We start from the raw sequence: 24,376 nt of genomic DNA on the forward strand, positions 1-24,376 counted from the left end.
AAATGAAAGCATGAGCAGCAGACTTCAGTAAACAGGTGCTGCACTGTCAAAAGCATTTTCGTGAATAAAGTAATACTTGTCTGGTAATGTGCAGGTGTGGGCTCAAACTGGTGATGATGAGTCTTCAGGTACAAGGCCAATGAAAATCAAGGTTTGGGACAGGCTGAGAGGAGACAAGCCTGTGTTTCCTTGAGGGGCCTGACAGGTGGGAACACTGAGGATGACCTGTCAGAACCTCAGAGGAAGAAAAGTGCCTTAGCTAGGCCTTAAAATGAGTGGGTGGGCAGAGTATCTAGTCTGAGTTCATGCACTCTTTTTTTTTTTTCATTTCTTCTTTGAGCAAATGCAAACAAAAATCAAAAAACCAAAAACCAAAAACCAAAACAACAACAACAAAATAGGACATTATGAGTCAGGCTCTAGGATGAGGCAGCAGTGAACAAAACACTACAGCACCAAGCTACATGTCATATCCTTAAACAACATGCTGTTCCATGTTCATGTCTTTTATACCTGTTCTCTTGCTGGAATGCTCTTCACCTAGTTTTGTTCAACCTTCTTAAAGCAAAGGATCTGGCTGTACAGGATGCCCCTCCTGTGGCCTCTGGGGCTGTTCCTATCATAATCTAACACAGGCACCTTCTACTCCCTACCCACTGTGTAAGCTTTCCTTTGGGGTGGCAGGAATGTACTTGGCTGTGTTTCAGGGTTTGACATGTATCCTTTGCTCAGGAAACTTTAAGACTAAATACTCTGCCTACCCACTCATTTTAAGGCCTAGCTAAGGCACTTTTCTTCCTCTGAGGTTCTGACAGGTCATCCTCAGTGTTCCCACCTGTCAGGCCCCTCAAGGAAACATAGGTTTGTCTCCTCTCAGCCTGTCCCAAACCTTGATTTTCAATGGCCTGTTGTTTCAGGTTATGACATGTAGCCTGGTGCTTGATCTCTGCTCTCAAGCAGCTCATGCTCCACTGGGGAAAACAGATACCAAAATACTAACTGTGATATAGGCAAACTGTGAGAATTGCTGAGAATTGATGGCAGTGGAACTGCAGGATGACATTCCAGGTTCCTGACATGTGCCAAAAGTCTGTACACCTATGCCAAGGTCAGGGCAAGAGCCAGATAACCTTTCCATCAGCAGACAGGACAGCAGTCAGGAAGGGACCCAATAAGATTCTCTATAAGTACACTCCTCCAGGTTCTGCTTCCTGAAACTGTGAAAATGTAATGGCAGAGCAGAGAAAGCCGAGTCAAAACTGACCATGATATTTCTCTTTGAACATGTGTACACACACACACACCACACACACATATTCCACACGTGCAGATAACTATAACATACATGACTCCATATATCTCTATATGTGATGCCATATGGAGATGAGGGCACTTGTATTATTGACTCTTGTAAGAAATAACACTTCAGTAAATGGTGAAACTCTATATTGATGCTCACTCACTCAGGAAATTCAACTATTATTCAGTGCTTGAGATTGAGAAACCTGCCACCCCAAAGGAAAGCTTACACAGGGGGTAGGGAGTAGAAGGTGCCTGTGTTAGATTATGATAGGAACAGCCCCAGGGGCCACAGGAGGGGCATCCTGTACAGCCAGATCCTTTGCTCAGGAAACTTTAAGAAGGCTGAACGAAACCAGGTGAAGAGCATTCCAGCAAGAGAACAGGTGTAAAAGACATGGACATGGAACAGCATGTTGTTTCAGGGTATGACACGTAGCCTGGTGCTGTGAAGGATATTCTGGGAGCAGGGGACATAGGAGATAGGCTGGCAAGGGCACACTGTGTATAGCTTCTCTGTGCTAGAGGGGGTGCAGGTGACAAGGGCCTTCTGAAAGATAGGCAGCAACAGAGGTGAAGATATTGGGTTGGGGACTCAGATTCTTGTTCCTGGCTCTCAGGGAAGGAGAAATTTGAAGAACAGCACATCTTGGGGATGTCCTGTTAATAACACATTGACTCTCAACTGCATGGACAGTATCTCTTTTTTTTGGTAACAGAAAAATATATCCAAAGTTTATTAACAAACATATCCAAATTACTGTCACTTTGAGGACATGTCAGTTAAATTTGGAGATGAAATTGAGGGGTTCTGCTAAGAGCACAGTCTATAGTTTGGTGCTGGGGACAAGGAATGGCTCCAAGTAGTGTCCTTCTAGTTCTAGGGACTTAGTATAATGATGATTGAAAATAATTAACTCAAGTTGTGGTCTCTAGGGTTTTTTTTTTTTTAAAGAGAGAGTGAGACAGGAGAGAGAGAGAGAGAGAGAGAGAGAGAGAGAGAGAGAGAGAGAGAGAGAGAGAATTTTTAATATTTATTTTTTAGTTTTCAGCGGACACAACATCTTTGTTGGTATGTGGTGCTGAGGATCGAACCCGGGCCGCACGCATGCCAGGCGAGCGCGCTACCGCTGAGCCACATCTCCAGCCCCGGTCTCTAGGTTTTGAATTCTAAAAATTTTATGATTTTGACTGTTAGCTGAAATCAATATTAAATTCCTTTAATAGCATCTTTAGTTGGAATTTTCCTAAAGCAGACATAGGTTTCTAAAAAGATAGAAGAAAATAATCCAGAAAGAAAAAAGTCCAATGACAAAGCCAATCAATCTGTAAATACTAATTTTAAGTTTTAAAGATCCATTCAAATTGGAGGCTGTTTTGATTTGACAAAGTCTGAGTGCCCCCTGATGGTTAATTGAGGATCCTACAACAGATACCATTTTTCAGCTGCCTGGGGACAACTTGTTAACTTCTTCCCTTCAAATAATGAGTGTACTGTTCATATTACAGAATTGCTCTGTGTATTAAATAAAAATCAAAGTATATGGACGGGCTTATGATAAGAAATGTGAAATATTTTGGAAGCTGCTAATTCAGTAGAATTTAAAGAGAATGCAGATTTGCTAAGCCAGAGATGGAGATGGGCACTTTTATAAGATAAACTAAAGAACTTCCAGGAAAAACTCATTTTTATTTCACTGGACAATTTGGTTCTTTGTAATCTTTATAATATCCCAGGGAAAACAGCACAGTGACCAGGCAAAAGGAATCCAGGGCCCCCATCAGAGCATCAGCAGCAGGCTGGCGCCCCCCACTGGTCGCTCCTATTGCTGCATGGCTGGCACGGAATGCCACCCACAGCGGCCCTATCAGTGTGCATTGGCTGGGTGACTTCTGCTACCTTTCCTCCAGGAAATTATGTTGCAAGCACACACCCCTTGGTTCTTTTGGCAAAACCTGGCATCTCCAACCAACCAGTAAGCTGAAGTTACAAGGCAGGAACCAGTAAGCTGAAGTTACAAGGCAGTCGTTTAAGATATACTCTCCATTGAATAAATGGATCAGGGAGAGTGAAAACGGCTTCCTGGGGAAGGTAAAGCGAGACAATGTTTGCAGAAGAGAGGAAGCTCTGGCATGCACCCCTGAACAAAAGGGAACAAGTGGTCTTTACTTGGAGAACGGCTTCCTATTAGGACTCACTCCTTCGTACATTATGCCTTTCATCCCCACTCAACCACAAAATGATTTTGCTAAAGCAAATACAATGGTAGAAAAAGATTTACACTGAAAGAATCTTTAATAATAAACTGTTGCCGATCTGCCTACTTGCCAGTGATTTATAATACAATAAACATCGGATTCTATTACGGCTCATGCACTGAAGCCGTTGCTCTGAAAAACGGAATATGAAAGCACCCAGACCCCACCACCATCACAATGAAATGAGCATGTATAAATGTGCTAAGAGTATCTCTTTGCATCTTTTATAGCTTGTGTGTATTAATCTGTAACGCTTATTAAGAAAGTCATTGCTATGCAAAGCAGCACCCAATCCCTTTCTCTGGCTTTTCAACAGAGTGCACTGTTTAGCCAATAGGACGGACCCTCTGGCCTTCATTCTGCATTCATCACAGGCAACATTTGCACAATGTATCTCTCAAAGGCGGCTGAAAAGAAGGCCTTAATACTCATGTAAACAACTGCAAACCAATTACTTAATGAATCAGGCCCACACATAATGAGGTGCAGACAAAGAGCTATAAATGCATTTTTGCGCCCAAGCCGCTGCTTTAAAGTAAAATCCCTCAGCTGTAGTTTGGGCTTAACTAGCACATCATAATTATTGTCTCTAGGACATCAGAGGAAGCCTTTTTTTTTTTTTTTTTTTAGGTCCAGCGGGGCCTTTTTTTTTTTTGAGGTCGCTCATCAGCTCACTGACAAAATAGAGCAAAGAAGAATTTTTAAAAGTGCTACAGCAGCGCTGCACTGTTATGTTTATTCTCAAGTACTGGGTTTCGAGACCACTTGTAAAAGCAATAAAGCACAAGGAGTGACTGCAGTAAGTGGGATCCTTAAATGTAAGCCTCTAAGAAATTTCAGTGAAGCCAGGCACAAACAGCAAAACCAGAGCTCTCCAAAGCCCAGGGTGGGGTATTAACAATACCAAACCCGGCACAAGAACCAAACTGTGACAAACAGCACACCAAACCCAGGCACTCGAAGGCCAGGTCTTTTCATCACTGGATTATTATCAAGTGTCTAAAACCAAGGGTTCCTTGAAGATCTTTTTGAGGTTTTTTTTTTTTCTTAAAGGTCATAAGATTACTTGTAATTCATTTTCATAAAGAAGCAATAGTAATAAGAAAAGGTCCCTGACTTAATTTGAGGAACAAAAAAAGTTCAATTTTAGTTGGTGAAATATAGACATGATGTGAAATTTTCAAGCTGATAAAATGTTCTGCAAAACCCAATTGCTTTTGAATGTATTAAAAACTACCCAAAGATCATATATAAAGTAAGTTTAAAAAGAATTGTTTTAGTGTCTTTAAAATGTAATGGAGAAAAAAAATACATATGTACCAAACCTATTTGAGGAAAAATGTCTCTGAAAATCACCAATATAGACTTAAATAAAGGAATAGCAATCTCATGTTCTTGGTAATTTCAGTGTCATTAAGATATTAAGTTTCCCCAAATGATATGCAAATTCTATGTGATCAAAAAATATCATTTAAAAAGGTGGAGCTCTTTGCATTGCTTCTATATTCATGTTAAAAATAATGATACCTAGTTAAAAAATTGTGAGGAAAAATACAAAGTAATATTAATAAAAATTATATATATATATACACATGTATATCTAAAAAAATGTAATGAAAAATACTTCTAATAATCTTAAAACTACAGGGGTATATTATTAAGCCAAACTGTAACATTAAACCCTGAAAACTATCTGTAAATTTATTGTCCTTTAACAACTTGAATTTATGATATAATCATAATAATATAATACTTTAAGACTCTACCTGACCCAGTTATCTCCCACTTTCTTTAACAATATGGATAAAAACTTGAATATAAAGACAATAATTTCTGATAATTAAATGAGCAATCTAGATGCTTGTCAAGTTTAAAAAGCAAGACTTTTAGAAAACCTACCTCATTTTATTATATTCCAAGTCCTAAAATATTATAATGTTTTTTACAAAATATAAATAAAAGAAAGATTCTTTTCATTTTCAGTTCATTTTAATAGGACATTTCTGGATCAGATCATTTTATATTATGGGACATAACATTAGAAATGTAAAGTTCCTGTTTTAGAACTTCACCAGGGTCAAGTAGTAAATTCAAATGTAAAGCAATCATCTAAAGGACATCTTTTTAATGACCGATGCTATTACAAAAGAAACTTGCTATGCTGTTTTAAATGATATTTAGCCCAAAGCAAAAGGGTAGGCATTTCAACAGATAGTTGCTTACATTCCCATCTATAAATTCTTTTTAAGACTTGAAGCCACTGAATGATTAGTATTTTATCCTGATGACAAATTCAGCATACGACTCACTTACTGTAGTTCAAAAATTTACACAAGAAGTTTCACTGTTTATCAAATGTGAGAAAAAAAAATGTGTTCTTTAAGTAAAATAAGAAAGTGCCAGAAAAGGAAAGAATACTGTAGCCTAAATACTTGACATAAAAGAAGAATACAAAACCTAATATCCAACATTTGCTAGGTTATGTATCAGTGGTCTCAGAAAGAAGAAAAATGCCACTTTATTTCTTTTAAGGCCTGATGTTTTCTCTCTGCCCTTTTTCTGACAAACTCCATTGTGTGGTCTCTAAGCAGTCCTACTGAGAGCAGCTGTAGACGCTAATTTGTGGTTCACTGAGGTGTCAATTGAGTCTTAAACCAAGGAAACAACAGCTGCAAAACAATACTTGGCTCTGGTGCAAATATTTTCAAAGGTAGACTAAAGTTTCAACTGTTATTTTAGATAAACAAAAACCCAAACCATCACCCTCCATCAAGTCACACAACAAAATAATATGTGGCCACAGTTTAATTCATTGTATGGTGACATTTCTCATCTTGTTGCTGCTATTCAAAGAGGCTTTCACGACTTTACCTTGACAAAGGACTTCCTTCGCTAGATGAAAAACTAGCTTCCGAAGGGATTTTGTGAGTTGTCTTTGTCTTGAGTGTACTGCTGCCAATATTCAAACCTGTGGTAAGCACAAAACATGGAGAGCGAGCCTTAGCTTCTGTGCAGCAACGGAACAAATGAATGATGAGCGGCCTCCCACTAACTTTGGTAAAACAAACACCAACAGAGAAAGATGTTCAAGCCAAAGAAGTCATGGGAGCTTCTGAGGCAGACTGAAATGTTGCAAACATACTGAAAAGAAATGAGGGGGTTTCCTTGTGACACTCAAACAGAAGCCGCAAAATGTAAAAATGTAAAAAATAAAACCACCCAAAGAACCCTATTTTAAATGACAAAGATGCATGTTGATAATACGCACATAAGTCTCGACTATGGGATGGAGTATTGGATAATTCAAATTGTTATGACAAACAGGCAGTGACAACTCACCAAAGTATCAGGTGCTGGAAGCTGGGGCTCAGAAATAATCGACAATCCTGGTGATAGTTACCTACCCCATCTACTTTTAAGCCCCTCTACCAAATCCTCTATTTTTCACCCCACAGAGGAAAATAAATCTGCACTGAAATACCATCAATGCCACTCTTCCCAGTCTGAAAAGGTGGAGGAAGAAGATACACAATCCACCTCTTTGCCTAGGGCTGAAGGAACTGAACTGTATCCACTGCTCCCAGCTTCTCTGATCACTGCTTCCTGGGTGCCTTCAGCCTTGGATATTTCTGCTACATCTGGTTCTTAGTTGGTAGTCACCTAAGATCTCAAATAGATAGTGCATGGGCATCTTAGCAAAGGATTTACTGAGTTTCTAATCTGTAACCTGTTCGCCTTCATGTAACCTCAGCAGCAAAGCATTTCTCTGAACCATATGTTCACACTAAGGCTCAACAGAGTCTCCAACATGATTAGCAGGAGAAGGACTTTTAGAAATGAAAACTGAGGCTCCAGGTTTAAGTGGCTTTCCATAGTGACAGGTCCAGGGACAGAGACCTAAAATATCTGATTCAGAAAGTAACTGAAAAATGAACTGCTTCTTCACAGTTAGATTTGGAGGTAAGATCTATGTTCAAAGCACATTTACACCACTACCTATAACAGTGCTGTGAAGTTCCCCTTTACCCTTCCAACTGGCCTTCTGCTTCCCATTGGAACTCAAAAAGGTCCCAGGATCAGAGGGAGAGAGGGGTAAAAAGATAGTTCCTGACCACATGTAAAAATGAAAACCAGAGGCCCTATCTAAGTATAACAAAGGCCAACGCCACCAGAAGCACTTGTGCCTGCCCACCCACCTTCCTTCCTTTCTCTCTTCTTCTATACACACTGGAAATTGATCCCATTGTCATTTTACGACCTAGCTCCAACCATTTCTATTTTTTATTTTGGGACAGGGTCTTACTCAGTTGCTGAGAATCTAAGTTGTAGAGGCTGACCTCAAAATTGTGATCTTCCTGCCTCAACCTCCCAAACTGCTGGGATTAACAGACACCTGGCTGCACTTGTGTGATTCTACCTGGAATGTTTGGAGTCTTACAAAGTATACAATATAATTTGGGCTATGAAGTGAGGGAATTGAATCTCAAGATGTTTGATTTATAAAGTATCATTTTACTTATAAATACATTAATAATAGTACCATACTTTTTTATACATACCCAAGGGACTACAACTTATGCCAAATTTATTCATCTTTTGCACCTGTACAGTTAGGTACCAAAAGATGCTTTCCAAAAATATTTGTGGAGTCACCTTCCCGATTATGTGTTTCTGCTAAGCAGCTGTCATGCTTGGAACAAGATTTTTAGTCTATTTGTTAAAAGAACTCAAAAACCTCAAACATTCTAGTGAGGGCAGCCCAGCACAACTCTGCCCATTTGATGATTAAAGAACTAGGAGATGTAGAAAAGAGAAGGAATTTGGGGCATCTCCTCTGGTGTTTACTGACGAGCTACATGGCAGGCAGAATCCAAGGTCTGTAGAGGGAACTTCCATGCTGGGTCAGTGCACATCAAGAAGGAAGGACTTCTAAATGACTACTTCCCTAAGATGAAAAAGTGCTTATTCATTTTGATCCAGTGACAAACTGTTACAATGCAAGTTCCAGAAACCTTCAAAGAATGACCACCTTTCCTTCAACCCAGTACTGGTTGCTGCCTAGGCCTCTGGACACTGGCTTTGAGTGCTAAATTTGCCCTTATTTACCTGAAAATTGTGATGTAGAAGCATGTGCCTTTGGAAATCTGTCTTCAATTTGGTTTGTATTATCCTGAAGGGTAGACTTCTTCAGCAACTTGTAGGCTTTTGTTTCTATAATTTAAAAAAGCACACAAATACTAAATTTTCTACTCTCCAGAGAGGTTTCTTCTTTTTAAATATTTTTAAGTAGTTAATAGACCTTTATTTTATTCATTTTTTTATATGTGGTGCTGAGAACCGAACCCTGTGCCTCACACATACTAGGCAAATGCTCTACACTGAGCCACAACCCCAGCCCCCCCAGAGAGGTTTCTTAAATGTTTCCTATAATGTTAATATTTCAAATTCGTAAAAATGACTTTTTTTGAACTGTCACCTTTTTAGAAACTCTAACTACAACAACAAAAAACACAATTTAGTTGAATCCAGGTTTCAAGACTCAAAGATGAATTTTAAGAGAACATTTGAGGCAGCAAATGCCCGTTATTAGGGGAGCAGGTCTGTGGATAGACTCAACATCATAGTACAATAGATATCTTGCATCCAGACCTTGCAGAAGCATCCCCCAGGAATGAACTTGAAGAAACAGTACTGACTTCCTAGGTGGTCAGGTCACTGGGAATGCTCCCTGCTCCAGGTCTCAGGTTCTTACACTGGAGCTGGGAAGTTCTGGGAGAGGGCTGGGTGAGTGGTGAGAGGGTCAGGAAGGACAGTGACAACAGGGTAAGGTCAGAGTCCCACAATTGAGGATTTAACCCCATGGGATTGAAGAGGGAAGGTATCTGAAGAGAGTAAAGCCAAATGCCCAGAGGGTCAGCAGCAGCCTAGACCTGGCTCAGGTTCAGGATGCCCTTGGCCATGTAGGGTTTCTAATGGCATTTGCTACAAGTTACATTGAAGGTTTTTGGGAAAAACAGTAATCAAAAATTATGAAAAGGACCTGAGTGTTATAACCTTTCCTATTACCTTACATCTTGAGGACATCTGGATGAAATGGAAACTGAAGAATTAAGAGTTTTAGCACAGATAAGACAAACAGCATCCTTGTCTACATCTTCAATAGGGCCACTGCTGACAGTGTCAGGAATCAGTTGTATTCCTGCTTTTGCTGGCTCAATTTAAGAACTTAAGTGCAACTTCTTTATTACTAAATAAAAACTATTACATTGAAGAATAAAGTATGCTTTACTGAGAATCAATCAAGTTAAAAAATGAGTCTTTAAAATGAGCACCATACTTGGGAATACTAAATGTTGAATAATTAAAATACTTACGGATCTGGTACTCTTAACTCTGAAGAAAAGAAATCCTAAGGCCACACTTTTTTAGTTTACTGGATTGTGAAATAAATTAGATGTGATGGAACTAATATTTTTAAAACTTTAATAAGGAAATCATGAGATCTAGGGAAAAATATAGTGAGTGTGGCCTAGGGTAGAAAGTATTTACTGGTGGAAGTATGGCTCCAATAGGATGGCTCTGAAACACTATTCAATTGATCCTAACATCCATACTATTGCCAATGTGTTGTTAAGTGATTTGGGGAGGAAAAATTAGAATGTCTGAACTTAAAGGTAAAGAATATACATACATATATTTTTTTTCAACTCTTAGGAAACAGTCCAAATCTTAATAACCACAAGCTATTACTACATTCAATTAAATTTATTTAATTAAAAAAAGAGAGGGACCAGGGTTGTGGCTCAGTGGTAGAGTGCTCGCCTAGCATGCACAAGGCACTGGGTTCAATCCTCAGCACCACATAAATGTAAAATAAAGATATGGTGTCCACCTTAAAAAAAACCTAAAAAATAAATATTAAAAAAAATTAAAAAGAGAGACAGCAAAGATTGAAACTAAAAAAAGAGGGGCTGGGATTGTGGCTCAGCGGTAGAGCACTCGTCTAGCATGTGCAAGACCCTGGGTTCGATCCTCAGCACCACATAAAAATAAATAAATAAAATAAAGATATTGTGTCCAACTACAACTAAAAAATAAAAATATCAAAAAAAGAATAAAAAGGGAAGTAGCTGTTTCAAAAAAAAAAAAAGATTCTGGTTACTGGCCCCTAGAAGCTAGACCAGAGTTTGCAATTCCTATCTATTATTTCAAGGTAAAAATCATCTGACTCCAGGGAGACTCTCTCCTGCTTTTCAGAAACTGGTAAAAACCGTGTCACCAACTTTCGGAAGAGGATTTCTGGGAGAAATGTCAGGCTTATGAAATAATTTCAGATTTGGGGGAATTAAGCATTCTGTCCAAACATAAGATAATGCTAATGTCGAAAAGGGAGAAAATTATCAGTGTAAAGTGAATTGACTTTAAACAACACTCTGAAAATGATGGGCCCTTTTCATTTTCCCCACACTTTCTATCTGGTCTCTTTCTTTTCCTATTTGAAGGACTCAGGCCCAGTCATCAGGCTTTTCCCTCAAGGCTGCCCAAGTCTGCTTTCTGCTGACCTATAGACTTGGAGGGAGATGGCTTACTCTCCTATCGCATCCCACCAGGACTACCCTTTCCTAACCAGGATTCTCCAGTATTGCATCTATAAGCCTTCTGTAGCCCTTCTCCAATCATAGAGTCATTGATAGTTGCCCAGAGAAAATCAATTTGTATCTAGGATGTAGTGGCCCTGTCCTGAGTAAAAGGTTGATAAAATCAGGCTGAGGACTGCTGGACATGTCGTTTACTACCTGCTCAGTGCATGCTTTTTTTGATGATTTAAGGACAAAGTGAAGTTTACAAGGAACAAAGATGAAGTGCAAACACTTGGAGGAATTAACAGGAATTGAGGCAGGGCCAGAGACACAAACCAGCACAGGAACAGGACATTCTGATTGAAGAGTCAGATGTAACAGAACTGAAATAGTTCTCCCTATGGAGAACTATTTTATTTTAGTCATAATTACTGCACAAAACAACATATGAAGGATTAGGAGATGATCCAAAGAATAAAAACAAAATTAATAGGGTTTGATTTTAAAAAATCAAAAGTTAAAGGATACGCAGTCTGCATAGAAACAAAGTTGGGTAAGGGAGGGAGCTCAAAGACAGATATTGCAAATGGAGCAGACAGGAAGGGTACCATGATTGCAGATACCTTTTAGGGCCAAGAAAGTACACAAAGAAGTGACTCTGTCCAGGTGGACACAATGAAAAAGGAGAGCCCTGTAGCAGGCTGGGGGCATACCCCTGTCCACAGGGACAGCTGTTCCCTGGCTATAGCCTATTGCTGCCAGGTGGGAAAGTGGGCCTAGTCTTGCTGGACTTGTGCCTTTTCTTTTTTCTTTACATGAAACACTACACAAGCTAAATGAAACACATTTGCAACCTAGAAACTAGATGTTAGTAAATAATTTTTATGTTTACTAAAAGTGGCACAAGAACACTTAGGGAAACTGCAGCCAAAGGATACCAAGCTAGATGCTGAAAAAAGCTTTTTGTTGAAAGGGTTGAAACCCTGGAAAATTATCAAGGGAGGCTGCAACAGTTACATGAAGATTTTTAAGTAGCTATCTGTATTAAATGGACCAGGTTACAGATTCTTTGGATTGAAGAGAATACTTTTTGCTAGGGGTTTTCAAGCAATTCAAATATTCTCCTCTAACAGCCAGGATGTCAACTTCATGATGTAAAAGACACATGAGCCACAAGTAAACCTGAGTATAAAATTTGAGAACAGAGTGATCATTAAAGGCTTCACTTCCTAGCCTGTAACTTAGAATTCCAGAGAAATATTTCCTCCCAACAATAATATTAAACTCTCAAAAACTATTGAGTAGTGAAAATAATGAGATAAAACAGACATTTCTAAAGGATTCAATTATTTTCAGTTGGAATGTTCTCATATACACAGAAACAAATACACATAGGTGCTCAAGCTTGCAGTTCTGAATCTCAGTCAAGCATCTATTATATACTCGAATCTGTGTCAAGATTGAGTTTAGAAAGTGAAAAATATAGCAGTTTCAATCATAAAACATGGCAATGGGTCCCATCCTTTGTAGTATCCAACTCCAGGAGATTAAAATCTATCCTTGTCTATTCCAGACTGATGACACAATAAGATAAACATATTGTCCTTACTTTGTTACATAAGCTGACTGAACCCAATCTTCCACCTTCTTGCACAGTGCTGAAGGATCACTAAGACTATTTTTTTCCCTTTTTGATATATATTTTTGTGTCTAGAAAATAGAAACAGCTAGAGAAAGAAAGTGAAAACCTGATGAATAGAGAGAGGTAGGAGAGAGATGATGTTGAAGAAAGGAGAAAGAAAAAGCCTAAGTTATCTTTTATTCTCTTTTATATGCAAATGTACACCTGCCAAAATACTTCTAAATCTACAAATAAAAAGAAGAAGAAAATATCTGATGAACAAGTGCTTTTTGCAATCTATTACAAGAGCCAGATAAAGGCGTGGCTCGTCAGCCTCTAAGGGTGTCTGGAAGCAGGGAATTTGCCCATAGCTTCTGCAGAAATCCTTAATAAAAAAGAGTTGGGCCTAGACAGGAAATAACAAAGGGAGATGCAAACAGTACTATCACTAAAGCTAGAAAAAAACAACCTTGAACCCACAAAGAACTGGGCATCTTCGAGTAAGGATAAGCACTATTCCTAGATGAGGTGGTTAGAAATTTTAAAACTAAACTTGAAAAATATCTTTTGTCCATAGGGTTTTTACTTGCTTTTGTAAAATAAAGTAAAACGTCTAAGATATATTTCTTAAGTTAATTTAAAAGACAAATATCATCACTGAATATCCAGAAATTATCTTATAATCTGCTCAAACAAAAATGATAAAATATTAGGTGGTATGTGCCTTTTCAGTTCTTAAAATCCAGAAAATTCACCTATATTTAGGACTTTAAATAAAACTGTAAGTCTATGTGAGTTGAGAATAAAAATTTTTGATCCAAAACAAAAATTACTTTTCACAGACTTTCTATGATAAACTCAATTCCTCCAGTAGACCTGGTCCTGTAAACTTACTGCAGAGGTCTCTCTCTGTGGTTTCACCAAGAGAGTTGGTGCAGGAGATGAACAACTCTTAATTTGTAGGAGCTGCATGGGGATGACCCACGAGACAGAGATTTACATTACTGTCTTAATTTCTATGAAGCAACTCAACACTGAAACTTGAAAATAAATGCCAGATTTGCAACTGGTATTTAATGAACATTCCCAAGATTATCTGAGACATTTTGGGGATATTACATTAAGCCCTCTCTATACTTGGGTTCTGCAACCAGATTCAAACCTAGATTGGAAATACTTGGGAGAAAAAAATGCATCTGTACTGAATACATACAGATTTTTAAAAAATTATTATTTCCTAAACAAGACAGTATAACAACTATTTACTAGCATTTACACTGTATTACTTTTCCTAAGGCATCTAGAGATGCCTTAAAGTATATGATGTTAGTGAGTTTTATGCAAATACCAAGCCATTTTATATATGGGAGTTGCAGTCTTTGCAGATTTTGGTATTCAAGAGAATTCTGCAACTGATTCCCCATGAATACCAAAGGATATACTTCCAACACTGTTCATGGGAGGTGATTTTTCAACTCTCAAACTCATGGAACCCTTAAGCCGGTATAATCTTGATCAGAAGTTAATTTTCTTCTTCTTTTTTTTTTTTCTGGTGCAAAGATTGAATCCAGGGCCTCATGCATGAAAAGCATGTGCTATACCATTGAGCTATGCTCCCAATCCTAAATAACTTTTTTAAAAAAAAACATTTTAATCAATTTGTACTTAATAATTCAAGAGAGGAATCAGAAATAATGGCAATCAGTATTATCTTTATCATCTAAAGAAAGACTAGAAATAATCTGTATGAGATAAACTATATGTTAGAAATGTCAAATATGGACCCCCCCACTCCCACCACTGACTGTAGCAGGTTGAATGGTATTTCCCCTACTCAGCCACCTCCACCCAAATTCATGTCCATCCAGAAACTCAGAATGTGATCTTATTAGGAAACAGGTTCTTGCAGATGTACTAGCTAGAAGGTCAAGATGAAATCCTCATGCACTTACAGTGGGCCTTAAGTCCCTTTAATAAGAGGAAATGACCCAGAGACAGAAAAGAAGATAATGTGAAGATGGAGGCAAACATTGAAGTTGTGCCACCATAAGCCATCAGAGGCTGAAAAAGACAAGGAAGAATTTCCCCCCAGAGTCTCTGGAGGGAGTACAACTGTGCTGACACCTTGATTTCAGACTTCTGCATCCATAACTGTGAGGGAATAAGTTTCTGTTATTTCAAGTTTATGGTAGTTTGTTTTTGAGACTTGCCTAGGCTAGTCTCAAACTTCTGGAATTCAAGTGATCTTCCGGCCTCAGCCTCCTGAGTAGTTGAAACTACTAAGTTTGTGCCACTATGTCTCACTATGTTTGTGGTACTTTGTTACAGCTGCTCTAGGAAAATAATAAACCTTCTGGGCCCCGATTTTATCAAAATACCTAAACCATGACTTCTTTTCTCTTTTAGTTTGTCTCCCGTGCAAAGATTGAACCCAGGGCCTCTTGCATGAAAAGCATGTGCTATACCATTGAGCTATGTTCCCAATCCTAAATAACTTTTTAGGTGGTACTTCAAAACATGATCTACAAAGGCACTATGATGGCTTTGAGACATCTGCTCTATTCCCAAACTTGGGTATTCACCTGGATGTGTTAGAAAATGCTTATGCCTAGGTTCCACCCACCAAGGGTTCTAATGTAATTGGCCATGGGTATGTCATGGGGATCCCACATGGGATTCTATCATGCAACCACTGTGGAGCATCTCTCCACAGAAGCAGTTAATTTCCTTGAATGCAGAAGCACTCATCAGAAAGGTGTCTTTTATTCTTTAATGACCACATTAACTAAACACCACCACCCAACAATGAAATAAGGAATGCTGGCTATTGGAAGCAGCAGATAGGAGACCCCACAGGAGAAGCCCCAGCAGACTGACTCCTGCCCAAGAGACAGGACCATGTAGACTGCAATGGACAATCCCACAGCATATGATGGCTTCCCTGGTTTTATATAAGTAGGGGATTCCCTGTCCCAAGCACAGCAGGTAATATGTCTCCACTGATTCTAATTAGTAAAGCATCTGAGACAAGACAGGGGAAGCACATTCTAAGCAAAGCCTTGGTACTGGAGATGATATGCCACTATATTTTGGAGGTCCAAAGTTGTCAGTGCAGTCTTTTCTTCCAGGATAAATCTAATCACTGATGACAACCTGGCCATTGTATGTTTTTAACTCTTTTCAAATTTAGTGTAAAACTCAAATAACAATGTTTGGGGAGGTAGTCCCCCAGAACTCCAAGTGGCATCATGCAAATCTATGCTGACCCCCAGGAAAGATGCTAAATGGATGTGTTAGTATGACCTGAAATATTTCAGCTTGCCAAAGAATATCAGTGAGGAATGGCACAGGGAGGCAACCACTTTCAACACAGCTTGACCAAGAGAATTGGTGTCAAAAGAATAAGAGGCTGAATGGACATTCTTAGAGGCTTAATCCTCTTGAGATAAAAGCAGAGAGGCCTTTTCACATGGAGCTTAAGGAGATGAGTTTTGCCAGGATGGGCACGTGGGTGGGAAAAGCATTGGCGGAGTAAATGACTGAAAGAGACAGTATTCTGGTCTGAATCAATAATTTAAAGAAACTACTTAATATCCCCATTTTTATTCATTTGTTTGACAAATTAAGTGTCCACTATGTGGCAAACACTGTGTTAGGTGCTGGATTTTCATGACATTTAACATAAGGTAAAATGAAAACTCACTGCTAAAAGTTAAATTTAGGTAAATTTAGTGTAAATACAAACAAAATTTCCAACAGAAGAATTTGACCTTGGAGGGTTATAAGTAGTTCAAAGGGCAATATTCTCTTATAATATTGATAATCCTCACTGTCCTCCTGGCCTGAATATTTCTGGGAAATACTGTTCAGAATTTCCTTTTACCTGCACATGATCTCAGAGGCCTAGCTATGTTGACTAGCCCCACTTTCCTCTCAGTATAACCTGTACTTGGAAATTGTTGGGAGTTGCTCACTTTTCCAGGCATAGCCCAAGAGAAAGAAAAGGTGTGGCTTTGTATATCATTGCTTTCAAAAGCATTCTTGTGGAGCTCATCTTTGTTATGATATACACTGATATTTGATTGAACTAGACACTCTGTTGCAATTGCCTTTTTAGTAAAACAAAAGAAACAGGTGACAGAATAAAAGGAATTCAGGACTCAAATCCTAAAGTCAGTTTTATTCCTGATCCAACACACCAATTACACAGCCCTGAGAAAGACATACCCTTTCTAAGTTTCTGTTTGATCATTGTAAGATGAGTTACTAATATTTACCTTACAGGATTATTATGAAGATTAGAAATGATGGAGGCTTACTGAAAACAGGGGCCCAGTCAGTGCTGTTGTTGGTATCCCAGAATTCAGCACAAGAAAAGATGTAATACACATGTAAATGATACTGCTTATTATATATGGAAAACTATATACAGATATCAAAATTAATCTTTAATTTCCATCTGGATACTTTAGTGAGAACAACAGACAAATAAAAGTGTAGACTGTATTAACAACAGAGGATTGTTAAGACTATGGGAATGTTTACTCTGGTTGTGTGTGTAGATTTGTGTACATGAGGGCTTCTACGTAAATCTTAGGACAGAAAACGCACATAATGGTGATTAACAAAGCAAATGCCTTTGGAATGACAGCAAACTCCTTAAGGATGAGCCCTCTGCCAAGAAAACTCAAGTTTTGGGGGTGATCAGGAAATAAGAAGGGAAAATAAAATATGAGAATGTTGGCATACTGATTCCTTTAGTATAGAATAAGAATTATGGTCTCAGTATTAGAATGATGCCAAAGTTCCCAGAAACAGGAATTTGTTCCCTTAAGAGAGCCACGATTCCTGCCACAGTTCAAACACCCGGCACAGAATCTTACACCTGGAAGACAGCTTAGTGTTGCTGAAATGAAGAGCTTGAAAGTTCTTTTATTACTGAGCCATACTCTATAATTGTGTTCTATAAATGTTCTGCTTTGTATATGGCAGTCTCTCAAATATTTAAAGATAGCATTATGCCCTTATCAGGTTAAACATGCCCAGGATGTTTCATCATTGTGAAAATGGTGTAACTTCAGAGTTTCACACTCCAACACCTCTTGTACTTGCCTTGGATCCCACCTCACCCTCTTTCTTTACTATGTGTCTTCTGTAATGGCTGCAAAGCTAACAGACACAGAGAGAAGGATCCACACTAAAGAAAAGCACTCTGGACTACTGAAAGTTACCAGCACCAGGTGTGATGTTTAATGCCTATAATCTCAGTTATTTGGAGGCTGAGACAGGAGGATAGCAAGTTCAAGGCCAGCCATGGGATCTTAGTAAGACTCTGTCTCAAAATAAAAAAATAAAAATGACTGGGATGTAGCTTAGTGGTAGACTTCCTCTAAGTTCAATGCCTAATTAAAAAAAAAAAAACAAAAAAAACTAACTGCTGTAATCTGGTCAATTTGAAGAACTGCTTTAACATATAGCTTTTAACTAAAATATCTGGTTGTAGTTACATTAGAGTAACCCAAAGTCTCATTTGAAAGCAATACTGTCCACCAGGGAGGTTCACACAAAACAGAGCTACAAGAAAACAACAAAGATAACTTTACTGTAATGAGAAAACTGCCCCTATTAGATTGGTTGTTTTAAAAAACATTCCATGCATGTTTGTGTTCTTCCCACTCCATGTTCCATGAAACATTAATTCTATTGGCTGTTAATAGGAAGTATTCCATTTTCAAATAGATGATAACTTATTTGAAACTCTACGTTTATACTTTTTGAATAATTTCTCCACTGAAGGTTTTCTTCACATCTTCAATATGCTCCTGTGTATTCTGTATATTGCAGAGGGAGACAGATCACACAGGGTTTGGCCATAAAAAATGACACATTGTTGAAGTATTTTCTGGGTGAAGCATTGCATAGAACACATTTTGAAAAATGCTACATTCTATAAACACTTATAAGGCTGCACATTAGGGGAGGCTTGCTGCCTGGTGATCAGGTGCCCTGCAATGCCTTCAGCTGTGAGCACATGAGGGTTACTAGGGGCAGGCAGGCACTCATGGGCAGAGATCCAGCTTTGACCAGTGAGACCCCAGCTGACTCCATCAGCTTTCTGAGATTCTTCTCTAAGTTTTCCTAATTAGAAGTCCCAAAGTAACATGAAACTCTCTTCAAGATTCCTTTTTGATAAGGTAAACATCCTTCTGGATTCAAATCATCAAGTATGTACTCAAGTGGAAATTTTGCAGGAACTAACTTGATGGTACTAAATTACAGTAGGTCCATGCTTGGGCTGGTCTTAGTCCTAAGAGGCTACCACAAATCAGGGAAAGTAAGCAGGTGACAAATGACAGACTGGAGGTGTCCAGACACCATCTGGGGGCTTGTCATCAAATTTCTCTTTCTGTGACATGGCATCCCATTTCCTCTGCTTCTTTTCTTCTTTAGAGTTTGCTTTGTGTGGTTCCTTTGACTAGATGTCATTGGTTTAGAATTTTGGTTTAGAACCAGCACAGAAGAACAACAACCCTACTATTATTTACAAGATTATTATTATACATCAGACATAATATGTACCAAGTATCTAGTTTTTATGTGGCAGATGAACATGACTGCATTTAAACTTGGAAGACAATCCTGTCAAGTCCGCTTTCTCTGTACAAAGGCTCAGTAGGTAGAGAAACAGAGCAGGGAGTGAAAAGACATTGATGGCCGATGCCAAAGCCTAGGCTCAATTGCTATACTGCCTTAACTTCTAGGGGAGAGTCTGATATTCCTTTTCTTTGGAATATTTTAGAAAGAATTCAGACCATACAAACACAACCAGTAAGCACCTATACAAACCCATACTTCAACAGAACTATTATAAAGGGGTGAGTGGAATCTGTCTTAAATCAAACAATACACTTGCCTTATTCTACTAAAACACAAATCTTTAAATAATTATGCCAAAACCACAAAAATTTAATGATGGTCAGAAACTTAAGAGACCAAGGTGGCTACAATGACAGCAATAGTAATAAGCAGAACCAAGATGCAAAACGCCCTTCAATAAAAACTTTGTGGGAGATTCAAGGGTTGGGGGCACAGAAGAATGAAAGTTTGATGGCAAAGACAGAGAACAGCAATGCTTTAACAGGCAAGTGGCTTTCCAAAAGTTTTTCATGTCCAGCAGGTTGTTGGAATTGTAGTTTCTTTTATAAAGTCTTACTTGCAAATAGACTTGATTACTTTTAGACACATCATACTTCTTTCTGCATGAAAAGAAGATTTAAAACCTTGAGAAAGTAAGTGACACAGACATAATGAAGAATGAAATTATGTCATTTGCTGGTAAACGGATGAAACATTGAGCTAAGTGAAATAAGTCTGATTTAGAAAGTCAAGGATTGAATGTTTTCTCTTATGTGAAACTTAAGGACGGGGGAGATGGGGGAGAGAATGAATTCTAAATCTACCAAACAATGCTGTGTCCATGTACGAATATACCACAATGAATACTGCTTGTATAATTATAATGCACTATAATTAAAATAATAATTATAGAAGGAAGATCAGTAGAGCAGAGTAATAGGGTTAGAGAAGGGAAGAGGGAGGGAAAGGGTAGATACTGGGGAATGGGATTGATCAAATTATGTTATGTGCATGTATGATATGATATAATGAACCCCACTATTATGCATAATTATAATGTACCAATAAAATTTTTAAAAAAGAAAGTCTATGAGGTAATAACATTTGCATTAATTTGGGGGCATTACTTACAGCAAGGGAGATGGGAAAAAGTACAGAAAAGAGAATTAAGAAAGGGCAATGCGGTCATTTTCTGGTTTCTCCTCAATAAGCCTTATAATTTTAACTCAAACAAATCCAGAGACCATTCATTACATACTTCTGCATTCAAAAGTAAATACAAGTAAAAGGCATCCAAATGATTTCCTAGTTATCTTCAGTTTAGGATCTTCTAAATTTCTCCTATTAATAAAAATAATCAAGTGGAGACCATAACAGTTTTCTCAAAACAATAAACATCACTGAAAAAAAATTTAAAAGGAAAGAAAACCCCTGTATTTTGGAGTGAAATACTATCTGATATACAAAATAAATAATAATTGTTCCATTATAAGCTCCTTTTTTAAAAACCAGAGTTCATCACAGAAGCATGAGTTTAAAAAATTAATCATCATGCCATGAATTGTACTGCCATAAAAACAAACCATTCTTTTCTGCTTATAAACAAGAACAAAACTTCCACATATGCAGATGCATGCCTTAATACCTCAGTGCAATGGTGTATTTACTTGTATAAATATTTAAAGTCAGACCTTTGAATTTATAATGAAGTAGTACACCCTTTACAAAATAAGGTGCTAGTAAATTTAGATGTATAATAAATAGAACTCTGTTTAGAATACTAATTGCTGTTGTTGATATTCTAAACCTAAAAACAGTAATTATATCATTCAGATTCCCTCTAAACACACCTAATACTTGTGCGGAAATCTTAATAGGTCTTGATGAAGGCTGACTGGTAAAATTTTTGAAATACCAGGTAGGATGTGTAATGAGGCACCAGAAAATTTCCTGTCTGGAACTTTTTTCCCCTGTTCTTATTTTATGGATACACCTGTAATTATTACAGGAAAGAGTAAAATCAGAAACATCTGTACTTCATCATGCAATAACTGGGTGTTCCTCTGGGGACTGACCATTCTCATACAGATGCAGGTGCTAAAAGGCTGCATGATGGAGGATGCTCACATGTGTAAATGTATAACAACATCATGATGAAGAGTTCAATAGACATGGTCTTCTGCCACCTTAGTCTAGGATAATGTAAGTTTGTATGTTATGATCTTATAATTAATGCTCCAGCATACTGTAGTTGAATATACTTGCTCCTAGCAGGGTTCACAAACCACTAATTATAATGTTCTGGTTATGTAAAAAGACTACAGACTATGTTTGAAACTGTCAGGCAACCATAATTTTACCTGTGATTGGGACCTTTGCAGCCAGGCTTTCTTCTTTACTTTCATCTTTGCTGCCACTTGAAGCTTCTAAAAGTTGAATACATGATCATAAAAATGTATTTCAAAGTGATGGAACAGGGTTTTGTTTCCTCTATCCCTCCCTCCCTCCCTCCCTCCCTATTTTTGTTGTGCTAGTGATGGAACAGAGAGCTTTGCACATGCTAGGCAAGTGCTTTACTACTAAGTTATCCTCCTAGCTCCACTTTGGGCTTTTAACTGCCATTCATTTTATTTTCACTGTCTCTTCATTCCTATTTTTGGTTAGTTTATTTCTTGTCTGAAATAGCACTGCTTCTAAGAGGAAACTTATACTAAGGTGTCTCCATGTTGATGTCATGAAAAATAATTTAGCTTTGACATCTATCAAATTTGGAAGGGACTTAAAACAAATGAGCCTCAAATCCTCTGCATGTAAATTGGCTTATGGATATTTTTTAAGCAACTCATAGCTATCTTGGAAATACCATTAAAGTGGTTTACTGGCAGGTCTTACTAGTAATGCCAAAATAACCACAGTTTCTAGGTACTAACAATTGATTATTAAAATTTGGAGCATAAATTCACTGATTCCTAATTATCTGTGTAGACTCTGGTAAGGTTCTATTACAATTTAAAAGCATGTTTAAAATTAAGTGGCATCAAAAACTTCATAGTACTTCACAGAATCATTTTAATGAAATCATCCTCATCTTTATGGGATCAAAATTATCCGCTGCCAATTGATTAGATTTGCTAAGATTTCATAACTTATAAATTCTTACTCCATTAGAAATTCTGCAGAGCTACAGACCTACAATTAAGTTTTCCAATCCTGTTGGACTAAATGAGAATGTATCTATCTATTGCAAGGTGAAATAAAACAAAGAACATTTTGCATCTTAAAATCAGAGATAGCTTCTAGTCATGGTATTTTATAGGTATACCTTAAGAAGGATGATGTTGCATTCACTCTGAATGCCTTTTTGCTGTGGATAGACTAACAATAATTACCTTGTTCCCTTGTACAAACACTGTTGAGCCACAGAGCCGGTTTTGCTTCCTTTATTCCACTATTGTCATTCAGAATAGATGGCAAGCTGCAAGATGATTCATTACTATGAATAGCTGACCTATCACCACACTCTTCTGTAAGGGCTTTTTTCAATAATGCTGTTGCCTACAGTGTTTCAAAGAAAGCACAAAGAAATCAAAACAAATTGTAACCACATTCTCCTTGGTCTCAAAGACCCAGCCTTCAAATTTAATTTTAGGTTAAGTCTTACTTAGGATTTAATTTGCTTCCTAACATTAACTGAAATTAAAATGTCCTCAAGATAAAATAACATCTGGTTATTTTTCCAGCATAACTTAATTCTTCACAACCATTTACACTTATAATAATATATTTTCTGAGGAATGAATCTTATGTAGTGCAGAAATGTTCTTCTACTTGTGAATTATGTGTATAAGATGTGATCACTTCTGTTAATCTGGGCTGTTTTATCCTTCCTTCAATATATATAAAAGTCAGAGTGGCTGACCTCCTTTCTGAAGAAAAGATTTACACTTTCATTGCACAAATCCTAGTTTCCAGGCATGTAACACAGAGGTGGTCTGGATTGAGAAAGACATCTGGAAAAAAACATGACCATGAAGTATCCCCAATCTCCTAGAGGTGACTCCTGAACTCCCTCCAAATGAGAAGATGGCAGAAAAACTTTGTGGCCAAGGAAGATACACTGAGCAAAAAGATAACTGACCTGATTCTAAATCCTAATCTTCAATCAAGGTTAAAGAAAATCTGCACTTTGCCTTTAAGTCTGCTGGTGAGATGGGAAAACTTACCTGCCATACTGCCTATCTTTTTTCAAAGTGCACTAGACTGTCTTTCTTAAGTAGGGGGACACAGATTTTATCATAGCCAACTTGAGAGATGAAAAAGTGGCAATAAACAGGAGCAAGGTTAGAACCCATATATTTTAATTTTTCAGTCAGCACTTTTCCCCAAAGACATAAAAATATGCTGGTAAGAGAGTTAAATGTTTAGTACACAACCATTGATCACATCCTATTAAAAAACGACAATTTGCTAAGGTAGTTGAAGAAAAAACTTAGGTGGTAGTGGTGGTCACCTTTCACTGCTATCTGATAATGACAGAAATACAGGGCAGTGTCCAACTCAACATGTGAGGAGTGGACACAAGACTTCATAATATGAATAAAATAACTGGCCAAAACCTCACAGGTCATCTTTAGTCCATGACTGTATAAGTAGTACAATTACTCAGCAAACAATGAGGAAAAGAATAATCTATGCTTGTAATTAACACAGAAGAAGACAGAGATGCTCTGGCAGGGAGAATCAATGAAGCAGAGCATGGGAGAACTAGCCTTGCTCATTTAGCTCTAAAGATATTTCAAACCACTGTCTTTAGTCCTGACATCCCTGCAAGGATATTGCCTTCTGCCTTCCTAGAACTGACTGGTTTCTTGGACTCAGGGAAGGAACAGCTGATTTGGGAGATAGGGATAAGGGATTCTAGTCATTGGTCAAAGGACTTGGGGTCAAGTTAGCCCTGAAGGCAGGACCTTGCTGCAGTCTA

The 24,376-nt window shown here is 37.9% G+C and overlaps 1 protein-coding gene across 4 annotated transcripts in view; it reads right to left on the reverse strand.

Annotated features, from left to right (window-relative positions):
• Nucleotides 1–24,376, reverse strand: part of Kiz (kizuna centrosomal protein) — a 120,393-nt gene that overhangs the window by 12,105 nt on the left and 83,912 nt on the right. For 2 of the 4 annotated variants that reach the window (XM_026393032.2, XM_026393034.2), the window contains 4 exons: nucleotides 22,785–22,950; nucleotides 21,756–21,821; nucleotides 8,665–8,769; nucleotides 6,430–6,526 (listed from right to left, as the gene is read on the reverse strand). In XM_026393032.2, coding sequence (XP_026248817.1) covers nucleotides 6,430–6,526; nucleotides 8,665–8,769; nucleotides 21,756–21,821; nucleotides 22,785–22,950 — 434 coding nt within the window. The remainder of the gene's footprint in view (nucleotides 1–6,429; nucleotides 6,527–8,664; nucleotides 8,770–21,755; nucleotides 21,822–22,784; nucleotides 22,951–24,376) is intronic. The other 2 variants (XM_026393033.2, XM_026393035.2) reach the window with 2 other exon arrangements.

This window comes from Urocitellus parryii, chromosome 6 (assembly GCF_045843805.1).
Source record: "Urocitellus parryii isolate mUroPar1 chromosome 6, mUroPar1.hap1, whole genome shotgun sequence".
NCBI classification, from domain to species: domain Eukaryota; kingdom Metazoa; phylum Chordata; class Mammalia; order Rodentia; family Sciuridae; genus Urocitellus; species Urocitellus parryii.